General features: G+C 38.6%; 1 protein-coding gene across 5 annotated transcripts in view; it reads left to right on the plus strand.

The window, feature by feature from the left end:
• Positions 1-8,841, plus strand: part of rxrgb (retinoid X receptor, gamma b) — a 28,801-nt gene extending 19,960 nt beyond the window's left edge. For 4 of the 5 annotated variants that reach the window (XM_015059120.1, XM_015059144.1, XM_015059136.1 and 1 more), the window contains 8 exons: positions 3,746-3,890; positions 4,086-4,265; positions 5,428-5,606; positions 6,542-6,671; positions 7,108-7,240; positions 7,554-7,645; positions 7,736-7,841; positions 8,313-8,841. In XM_015059120.1, coding sequence (XP_014914606.1) covers positions 3,746-3,890; positions 4,086-4,265; positions 5,428-5,606; positions 6,542-6,671; positions 7,108-7,240; positions 7,554-7,645; positions 7,736-7,841; positions 8,313-8,460 — 1,113 coding nt within the window. In that variant the 3' untranslated portion in view covers positions 8,461-8,841. The remainder of the gene's footprint in view (positions 1-3,745; positions 3,891-4,085; positions 4,266-5,427; positions 5,607-6,541; positions 6,672-7,107; positions 7,241-7,553; positions 7,646-7,735; positions 7,842-8,312) is intronic. The other variant, XM_015059129.1, reaches the window with a different exon arrangement.
• The last annotated feature ends 2,982 nt before the right edge of the window (positions 8,842-11,823 follow it).

The raw sequence follows: 11,823 nt of genomic DNA on the forward strand, positions 1-11,823 counted from the left end.
TATAAACTACTTCAGTCGTGGTATGGATCCAGCCTACAGCGACAGTCTGGGTAGATGTGGGTGTTTGATGGCACAGTTTCTTTTTCTCTGTTTGCCAAAAGCAAAGGGGCAAGAATGCTCATACTGTCAGGTCACTTTTTACATTTTTATTTCCAAAGGCACGGGCAAAAACTAAGTATTGGTGTGGAAGTGCATAACCTCAGATAACCCCGTCTCTATCTTGGTTTTAATATTGCTCATAGAGGGTGTTAAAAGTTTTCATGAATCATTTCTTCTCTATAAATGGGTCACTGCTGATACGGACATTTTTTTTTTTTTTTTTTACAGAACATACTAGTTACTGGCTCTTAAAATCCTTTACTGGCTTTAATTTTTAAGGATGAGTTGGTTCCATGTTTATTTGTATTTAAAAGAGTGCAACTGATGGTTGATTTCATTAACAATTCAGGTCAATGGTTTTCTAAATTAACTCATCAATTGTTAGTTCTTTCTAAGCAAAAACTGTCAAAGATTAATTTATTTATTGATATCAACGGTGTTTTTTCTTTTTCTTTACCTCACTGTATGTTTAGTTTAGTGAGGAACTGTGTTTTGGGTCAGAATCAATTGACATGAATTGATTTTTTTTTTATTATTATTATTATTGTAAGCTTCCAGTTATTTAGCTCAGGGCTCAGTAACCTTTAAATATTTGGTAATAAATATTTGGCTATAGCAAGACGCAGAGTAACCACATTTCCTGCATGAATTCAGCCACAATCTCAGGTCTCTTCTTGTTAGAATCAGTAGAGGTCATTTGATCTGAATGGGTACCCAGCAATGACCCAGCTTCTGGGCCAAACTGGTTAAAAAGGATTGAGGTCGGAGTCATTCCAGAAGGCTAATGTTGTCCTACTTGACACAGTGCAAAACATGTTGTGATGTTTATTTAACATCTTTGTCCAGTTAGAACCCCAAGATGTGACCCAAATTCATCTGGCTCATCATTTGTGGTGAAGTTGACAAATTTGGAAGCGATCCCCTTTTTTTCCCCCCCCATACTAATTCTGATGAGAGCAGAAATTTCCACAAAAAATGTGAAATTTCTTTCCAACTTGCTTGAAATTGGTTTAAATTGCTTTATCTTCTTGTCAAAATGATTTCTCATTTCTCAGACTTTTGAAAGTGCTTGATTCACAGGTCATAGTGGAGTCTGCCCCCCTTTAAAGCCCATATAAACCTAGCCTAAATGAAGCAATGTGCTCTTGTGTTGAATAAAGAATATATGATCCATCAATAATCCATACTAAGAGCTTGTAGTCCTTATATGTAGTGGTTTACTGTTTTTTTTTGTTTTTTTTTAAAGCAGCATCCTGTCTGCACAACACCGCTGAAAAGGTTTACTTTTTTAGTCTTTGTGATATTAATTATTTGTGACAACACCATTGCATGCTAAAGAAGAATCGCAGTTCACCACTGACTCACCGATGAGCGAGTACGGAGGAGATGATGTTTCATTTAAGTATGACTATCCGCCTCCGGGGCCACTCGCGCTGAGAGAGGGTGACAGATGCATGGAAAACCAGCGCTCTCTGAGAACATAAGGGAGAACTAACATGAAGGAAAACCTCTGGTAACCTTTAGAGGTCTGAAATACCCAGGCCCAGTTGGCCATCAGAGGATCTGCAGAGTGCATGTTGTAAATAAGTGATAGGAAGAGCTAGAGGTGACTTTGGACAGGGGGATTATCCATATGTCATTCTCAGCTAAATATATAGGTCAGAGGCATGCCTCTCTCCAGTTGTTTTGCAGATGTTTGCACGTTGACAAACGTGAGTACGGGAGACAAATGTGCATTCTGCAGGGTTGCTGCCGACGGCTCAAGGTCAAAGGGCAGGATGTCGATAAGAGGCTGAAAATATGCAGGAGTCGAAAGCTTTCACGGTCTTGAAAGTGATTACGTAAAAACTTCCATTTCTCGTGGATTGATGTCCTTGTTAACCTCGTTGAAGTTTAAGTTTGCTATTGCACACCATGATGTAACAACCTGGAGCTGGACTTGTCACTGACAGTGCTGCGACAAAAGTATCTGCCCCTATACAGATGCCTGTTTTTTTTGCTTTTTTTAAGTACAGATCACAGAGCAACATTTATTGTCAGACAAAGATAACCCGAGTATATACATAAAGAAGTTGAACAAAATTATCAAAACACATACTGCCATTTTTTCCCCCCACAAGCAAGTAACTATGTTACCTTAATTTGTTGTAAAAATCCTGGGTTTATAAAAAAAAAAAAAAAAACAGCTCAAAAGAAAGTGGTGCTCACTGGTGCTGCAGCTCGGCTGGGGCCTGCAGCTCCAAGGCAGAGTTTTGGGTAAATACGGGCCACGTTGTAGTAGCCGGCATTAAGGGACCCACAAATGGCTTTGGTTTCGCTTTTATAGTTTTGCATAATACCTTGATGATTTATCACAAAAGAAGCAATCTCAACATCTCAAGCACTGCAGGCCTCAACCGCCTCATCTACGGCCTGGGTACTCGATTCAACAATAAGAAAGTGATGGGGCAAAAATGACTTCCATAGGAGAGTTTCAGGGTGAAAATCACCAACATGAGACTTAAAAAATATATCTATGCACTAGCAAAACAAAAGTAAAACATTTTAAACATCTGGCATATTTGGCATAGAAATGCATTTCTCAATTAAATGAAAACTATGAATTCAGATTGCTATCAGAAAACCCTGAAGGAGACTGTTGTTCTGATCTTAAGGATACGCACACTTAGGCTATTCAGCAGAAAATAGTCTAACTCAAAAAGAAGGCCTTGAAATGACCTAGTCAAAGTCTATACTTAATTCTGGTAGATGTTGTGACATGGACCTTAAACAGGCTGCTCGTTCTTGAAATCCCTCTGATGTGGCGGGAAAACAAAACACCCGTTCCACAAAGAAGAAGTGCCTGAAAATCCACTAAAGACTTGTTGGCAGTAACAGTAAACACCGGAAGGCAGGAGTTGAGTGGCACAACCAGTTTCTCTATTTAAACAGAAATATGTTTCACACATAGCTTTGGAATGGTGTGGGTAGTTTCATGTCTCTTAATATGTTAGCTTATCATCTGCAACCTGCGTTGTGTATTTACACAGGTTATTTTATTGGTTTTATCAAGCGTCTGTTCGATAATCTGAAACCAGCAAGTGTAGCTTAAAGCAGAAACCAAAGAAATCTGTCAGGCAGAAAATACTTTTATTTTACAGAAACGTACATCAGTTCAAATGTAAATTTTGGGGGGAAAACTAGTGAAGACCATTTCTGACTGTAGTGGACACAGTATATTTAAATAGCTTTAAAAAAGGAAATTCTGTCTGAGTGCCCTCTGCTGTTGTTTTTGAGTACTGCAGCACCCATGTGTATTCCCCTCTCCTACACCTCCTTCAAGTACCCATGCTCAAAAAAAAAAAAAAAAAAAAAAAAACTTGTATGACAAGTCTCAGAAAGCGGATTCAGCCCCTCCCTCTGACCAAGCATGTGATCGTTTGCTGAGACACTTTCACAATAAAGTGTGTGGGTGGGGAGAGGAAAAAAAAAAAGTGATCTAGCAGAAGGCAGAAAAAAAAAACAGAAAGGGGAAGGGAGATACTGTCATGAGACTGCTGAACTCCTTTCGCTTCCTCTGTACTTCCTCCTGTGCTCTGTTTTGCGCAGCTCCAGCCAACCCAGCCTCAACTCTTTGTTTTATCCTCTGTCTTCCTGCCATCCTCAGATGAACTCAATGAACAGTGTTAGCAGTTCGGAGGACATCAAGCCTCCGCCAGGCCTGCAGTCCCTGGGAAACATCAACTACCAATGTACAAGCCCGGGGGGGATGTCAAAGCACATCTGTGCTATCTGCGGGGATCGCTCTTCAGGTAACATTTGAGGGTGGACCCAAGCACTGCCAAGAATCCTCTCAAGTTTTGCTCTGTTTTTCCTCCCGCTGTAATTATCTAAGACCTTGAGATGTTCTCCCAAAAAATAAATAAAAAACAACAAAAACAAAAGATTTACGGATTTTGTGGTTCAGAACAGCAGCAGGTCTGACGGGTTGGATTTATGTCGCGCAGGAAAGCACTATGGTGTGTACAGCTGCGAAGGCTGCAAAGGCTTCTTCAAGCGCACTGTCCGTAAAGATCTCACCTACACGTGTCGAGACAACAAAGAGTGCCTGATAGACAAGCGCCAGCGGAACCGCTGCCAGTACTGCCGCTATCAGAAATGCCTGGCCATGGGCATGAAGAGGGAAGGTGAGCCTGTAGAATCGTTTTAATTCACACTAAACAGGTTTTTGTTTGACAGTCCTGATCGTTTGTGAGTCTTATTTTCTGTTTGGACACATTAACAGGTTCAAACAGCAGGTGTGGGTGATATCTGATTATTGATCTGAAGCTTACTTTTTTTTCTCAAATCCTAGATAAACTGACTGATCTTCAGTTTTACAACAATTAGGGAAATTATATCTGTTGTTAGAAACAACATAAAGCAGATTAAGTGGGTTTTTAGAGGCTCCGTAGATTTGATATAATCTCTTACTTGAAGTTGTCAAGGTTTTAACTAAGACAAGTCCATACTTCACAATTTTAATTGTTGGAGGTCCATCTGCAGAGGCTTTTAAAAGGGTCCTGTTCAAACAGGAGTTTTTTAAATACATCATTCTCTAACTTTAATATGACCTATATCCTGTGTTATTACCTTTTTTTTCCTTAATAACTTGACTATTATTCTGCTGATCTTTAAACCAACATTTTGTTTGCCCACATCATGATTCAGTTCCACTATTCAGTCTTCTTGTGCTCATACACACACGTTATCATTTGTAGTAAATTTGTTGAAACCGAGTAAAGCTCAGCTATCAAAAGGATTGTCCTGACATTTACTCAAAACCATACTTGTAGCGAAATTACTACAGATCAACTTTCACCCAAAACTTTTAAACATTTGCTGAAAAGCCAAAGGTGAGGAAGGAGTGTGTGTATTCAAATCAATTAAAAAGTAAAAAGCATTTTCATCATTGGAATAGCTTTGAAATTGCCAAGACAGAATCAAGAACTAAATCTGACAGCAGATCTGTAGGGTCACCACAACAGAGCTGTGGACAGGAGATGTCCTCACTGTCTGACAGATCTGAATGACGTCTCCAAGGCAGAGTGGTCAAATATTAACACTTCAGGATGTGGGATGCTGATAAACTCCCTCCAAAGTAGACTAGGTGCTAAAAAAATAAATCAGTAGGTGCTTCAACAAAGTGTAAAAGTCATATTCAATAAACTGGAACATGGGATATTATGAGGCCAGTTTGTCTGATTCAAAGTACCGTCAGTCGTTCGACACACTTTTTCATAAGCTCACATATCTGTGTTTAAAAAGCTTGAATTTAAATGGATGTTTTGTGTGTGTCTCCGTGTTTGGGTGTGGGTGTGTGTGCAGCCGTGCAGGAAGAGAGGCAGCGCGGGAAGGAGCGTGGCGAGAACGAGGTGGAATCCACCAGCAGTTTCAACGACGACATGCCGGTGGAAAAGATCCTGGATGCTGAGCTGGCTGTGGAGCCCAAAACGGAGACGTACAGCGATGGCAGCCCCGGAAACTCGGTAAGGATCTAAGAGACTAATTAATACAAAGCTCCTATTTCCACAATATGTGCTGTATCCATCTATAGGGATCAACAAACTGGCGAGGAAGCGACGTGTATTACAGATTATGAAGCTAAACAAAAAGAACCCGACCAATCCAAGCTGAAACGAGTTTAGAAGGGAATCGAGTCTATAAACACTGATAAAAGATTGCTTGATGAGTTAATCAAAGGTTAGCCAGGTTAAGCAGCTTGAGAGACTAAATCCAATTTAGACTTACGGATGTCATAATCTTTACTCCGAAGTCCGATTGAAATATCTTACAGAATAAAAAAGGTCAGATGCATTGATGCTATCACTTCCTACTTTGCACACTTAGAGAAAAATTATGTTGGTCAGTCTTTGCAAAATAACTCAAACTCTGTCACACTGAATAAAGAGACTCTTTGCAGATCTAGCTGCATATTAATGGCTGTTTTCCTGCTGGAAGGTGAATCTGGTTTGAAAAGCTTGGAATATGGGATCATAACCTGAATCTGCGTAAAACTTCTCCTCAACTTTTTCCTTGACCCGTCTGCCCTGTGTACATTTTTTAAACAATTTCCTTCCATTTTCTAAATAGGTGCTCTTTGTGTTTAACCATCATTATAAACTGTTGCGGATCACAGTTGAACTGTGACGAAATGTCAAAAAAACAACAAGATGTGGATACTTTTACAAGGCGCTGTTTTATTAAGAATTATTGTGCATAGTTTCTTTTCAAATTAAAGACTATTTCAAGAGTCTCGAGTCATGAAAGGAAGCTGCTGGTTTACGAAGTAGCTAAACATAGCTACGCCCACACCTGCTCACTGACTGTGGTCACTGTGACTTTGTGAGTCACAATGCAGGAGCTCGCAAGCTCAGGTATTAACTGCGTCGTGTGGGCTTCCTTCCTCCATGTTTCTCTCCAGACCAACGACCCCGTCACTAATATCTGCCAGGCAGCAGACAAGCAGCTCTTCACCTTGGTGGAGTGGGCCAAAAGGATCCCACACTTCTCTGAGCTCCCTCTGGACGACCAGGTCATCCTGCTTCGAGCAGGTACGCGCGCTCATTCAGGCTCAGCTGCGCAGAAAAATAAACACGTGAAACCAGTAAAGACATTTTTAAAAACACATACATACATTTTGTCTACTTCAGTCTGTTACATTTGCTCGACATGTTTTTCCCACCTGGTTTTATAGAGCAGTGAAAGCAAATATAACTGGAATATTTACTGCACTAGCCAAGTCCCACTAGTGCAGTGTGCAGCATCCGCTACACTGACCCCTACTGGTGGGAGAGCTTGCACACGTGCCATGAATAAAGGGAGTCGCAGAAAAGAAAAAAGACAAAAGCAACCAATCTTGCTAAAAAATCTAATGCATAATATAGTCAATATGTCTTTATTTATTTATTTATTTATTTATTTATTTATTTATTTATTTATTTATTTATTTATTTATTTATTTATTCATTCATTTATTTATTTGTCCAGGCTGGAACGAGCTGCTCATTGCCTCTTTCTCGCATCGCTCAGTCACGGTTAAAGACGGCATCCTGTTGGCTACAGGTCTACACGTGCACAGAAGTAGCGCCCACAGTGCAGGAGTGGGATCCATCTTCGACAGGTAAGAGACCCTTCAGAAAGTACTTCAGAAATAAGGGTAAATTATTTTTGCGCTTAAAAAAGTCCAAAATGTTCTAAAGTACTTCAGAAAATCATTTGAAATTTCAGTCTGGAAATATATGGAAACTGAAAATCTGTCAAAGCCCTGTGGAGGCCTTTCTGGCTTAAAATGTTTATATCGAAGATGCAAACTCCAAAGAGTCTCACAGGAACGGCCTAAGACTACTCAGTTAAAATTTACGTTGCGTCTTTTTGTGGAACACTTGTTTTAAAAGACATTTTTATCCTGCTGACGTGAAAATCTTTGACTGCAGAGTCCTCACAGAGTTGGTCTCCAAAATGAAAGACATGCAGATGGATAAGACAGAGCTGGGCTGCCTGCGAGCCATCGTCCTATTCAACCCAGGTCAGTCTGGGCCGCACTCGAATACAGCGGCATTTTGCACCTTTCAGTACTGCGCTGGACTAAAACATATGTTGGATTGTTGTGTTTTAGATGCAAAAGGTTTGTCAAACCCATCAGAGGTGGAGGCACTAAGGGAAAAAGTCTACGCGTCATTGGAGTCGTATACAAAACAGAAGTACCCCGACCAGCCTGGCAGGTGGGAAATGTCGCACTCACACCATAATATATGGGTTCCAGTTATTGCACTGTGGATATTATAATCAGAAGACATTAAATGTTTCAGTCAATTAAATAGAAGCCATCAGGAGGACGACGTGCCCACTTTCCCAGTTGATGGTTTTATCTTATATTGTGAATACATTTAACTGTAACATTGTTTTAAACAGTTTTTACTCTATCTCTTCTACATTTTACTATATTTCAGCTACAAACTTCATGTCATCGTATTGTGGTTTAATGTCATTGATCACTGTAAAATAGTTTGTGGTAACAGCATATTTTAAACAATTTGAACAATATTTGAGCTTGAATGTAGCCTCCCTCGATGGGCATGTCTCAAACAGCTTGTCGCCTGAAGAGCAGGATTATTTTCCTCATTACTATTTAGGTGATGTCTGAAGATAATTTTTGAAACTAGATTTTTTTTTTTTTTTTTTATCATTTGCAGGTTCGCCAAATTGCTGCTGCGCCTGCCAGCTCTGCGCTCCATCGGCCTCAAGTGTTTGGAGCATCTGTTCTTCTTTAAACTAATCGGGGACACGCCCATTGACACTTTCCTGATGGAGATGCTGGAGGCTCCGCATCAGATCACATGACACCAGTCCTCCTCTCCCCTTCCCCTGTAAATACCCCCACCTTGTGAGCGATGTGAAGATGGATTGAAGAAAAAAAGGAGAGACTTGATCGAAACTGTTAAACTGTTTTCTACCAAGTAAAGCAATGTGATTAAAGTAACAGTGATATTTTCCAGTTGTTTGGAGGAGAATCCTATATGCACACAAATTCTGATAGATTTGGTAACAGATTTTGTAAATAGATGATTTGTTGTATTTGTTTTAAAAGCATCCCAATGCAAATTACAGAGGAATAATTTTATTCTAAGAGAGAGAAAAAAACAAACAACAAAAAAAAAAAAAAACATTTCATAAAAGAACACGTTTAAAGCTTCTTACAGAATAAAGTTATTTAAAATGTGAGTGAAATGTGTTATTTATTCTGAAGGTTTTTTTTGTTTTTTTTTTTTTTTTTCTCAGATTATTGAATGAAAAGTGAAAAATTGAATCTGGCAACACCTTTACCAGGTTTCGTCCACGAGAGGGCGCCAATAAAGTGCCTCACAGTATTTGGGACGTGTGTTTGTGTGTGTGTGCGTGTGCGTGGGTGTGTGTGTGTGCAGACTCATGGATCTTTTTCTAGCTTCGTGGTTCAGCTGCAGGACATCCAAGGACAGTTAGAGACAGTTTTATTTTTTATTTATTTATTTTTTGAGGGGGGGATTGTGTTTTTTAGTAATTTTGAATGGCAAAATTAAATAGATTGAAATAAGCAATACCCACTTTTTTTTCATAAAATATTAAAAGATTATGATGCTTATTATTAAGTGTTCCAAAACGTGCAATACAATTCACTCTTACTCCAATGGCTGAATTTAATTATGCAGAACTCGTTCAATCGCCTCCAATGGCCTATTAGAACATTTTCTCAGCTGATTGAGTCCAGTCTCATCAAAACAATCAATTAAAACTCTTCAAAGTGGTTTTCAATAAAGCATGAACCTCAGATCTCACACCTACACACCTACAGATGTAGACAGCTTTATTGCCACCCCGAGTGGAACTGTGTAAATATAATTAATCTCACACTGAAAACTCTGAAATATCCAAGCTTTATTGAGTAGAAATAATTTGTAGGGGGCATAAACAAATGTTTGTCACCCATACAATGTCTTTTGAAGAACACATGTATGCTTTAAAATAAGCTTTAAAATACATGTAACTGAGACACTTTCTTTACTTTACATCACAGTTTTTAAGAACCCTTTTTCGTTTTTTTTTTATTACTATTATTATTATTATTACATTTTTCCTTGGGTGTAAATACTGTATGACATGACAAAACAATCTATTTCACTGAGGATGGATGGGACCAAAATTATTCTCATCATCAGGAACAGGGGTGAGAATTGTGAGGGAGGCACAAATATGTCCAGCATTTAAAGTTAAAGAACTGCAGCATGCCCCCAGTTCTCTTCAAACTCCAGTAGACTATCCAAATGCCAAATTCATTTTTGGAAATTTTATCAGAAAAAAAAGCATTTTCTCTTCTACTGTCACAAAAGTAAACATAGAGTTTGCTGATTGTTGTTTTTTTTTCTTCTTTTTTTGGGGGGGACTGGCCCTTTATTTTTGAACCGTTTGTTTTGGTCAGCTGACCAATACTGAGGGTCTCTTTCTCTTTCATCATAAACTCTTTAAAGTAACATGAGGGTCTTGAACTATATTCTGGTGGACAGAAGACCGAGAACTGATCATTAATGGACCTTTCAGTAGGCTAATAAGACCTCCAAAGCTGTCCAAGTCAACACAGACACAGAAAGATGTCGTAACTTGAAGAAATGTCTTCATTCATCCAAAAACATGACCCTAAATTTTAAAACAAGGTTGTTTTTGTAATAACTTCACCAAACCTTTACATGTTGGTTTAACATAAACAATAATTAATGGAACGAGTTCCTGCACTCTTGAGGGATTGTTAAAAATTATTATTTTTAAACAGTTGTGTATTGAGGGAGATTTAAAGAGAACCCTTTACTTTTAAGTTTTCTTTGAAAAAGTACTTTGATTACAATATAGATGCACAGAAACAGTTTACTAGCCAGTTCAGGTGTGGCTGGAGACCTGGCTAGACTAAGACAAAGAAGATATGTGGTTAATCATTGACTGTCCTTACATAGCTGCACTGCAACTTGTGGATGTGCCAACTTCAGAGGCAGAGAGACCTAAAAAATTCAAGTAATATTTTAAGGAGCTATATTTGCGTTTTTGTACCTTTAACATCTTGGATTTCATTCATTGTCATTGTCAACACTGGTTTTCCCCCTTAGTTTAATTTCATTGCTCCTGATTGCAGCTTATGAAAGCACAACTAAACATGAAACACATCTTTTTATTATTGACAAACTCATTTGACAAAATGCTGCATTACATAAAATAAGAATAACAGGGTAATAAACAAACTAATTAATCGAAATTTGATTTAACGTTTATGACAATTCATACATTTTGATATCTATCTATCTATCTATCTATCTATCTATCTATCTATCTATCTATCTATCTATCTATCTATCTATCTATCTATTGAGCAACAAAAAAAAGAGAGTGCTGCTGCCTCAGAGGAATTCAGAGTGGAGAAAGTAGTGAACTGCAGGGGGAGAGAAAGCGACCGAAGGAGGAGGGGGAGACTTGGAAAGAGGTAACCTGCACCTGCACATGGAGGAAGTATGCACAGCTCTCTGTTTCTTTCCTGTTCTCCGATAATAGGATAATTGATAGAGCAGCGCAGGCTTTTTACTGGATGGGAGTGGACGCTTGTAGAGGACTCTGAGTGGAAACCCCCCAGGAGAAACTTTTGATGAGCGGCTCTGCGCTCGGCAGCAAGCCGCAGCAGCGGGATCCTGAGCGCCGGAGATGCTCCGTACAAGACGTGGGATTTTGTGAACCAAAGTATTATTATTATTATTATTATTTTTTTTTCCTTTAAGAGAAATTCGCATATCACAGGTAATGTGTGTCATTGTAATACTGTTGTAAGTTCTACCTCAGAGCATTAGTGGCAAAAGTTTATTGAAAGTGCTTTATGTCTGTTAAATTTCTTAAAAAGTAAAAAAAGAAATAAAGTAAAATAAAGTTTCTACCATATAGGCTTAGAGAACGGCTATGTGAACATTTATTTATTTTATCGTAATATTTCAAAAAATATTTCTTTTCAAGGCCTTTGCGATGAGTATTGAAATTAGCAGACACGTATGAAATAAAATAAATGCAATTCTGACGTTACGGAAATTGTATTGCATTCAAACATTTTATCCAAGTGATGATTGGTGCATCGATCTGAATGAGTTTTTTCTTCTTCTTCTTCTTCTTTTTTTTTTTTTCTTTTTCCCAGATACGCTGATT

This window comes from Poecilia latipinna, unplaced genomic scaffold (genome assembly GCF_001443285.1).
Source record: "Poecilia latipinna isolate Pla-1442-1.1 unplaced genomic scaffold, P_latipinna-1.0 Scaffold64, whole genome shotgun sequence".
NCBI lineage: Eukaryota > Metazoa > Chordata > Actinopteri > Cyprinodontiformes > Poeciliidae > Poecilia > Poecilia latipinna.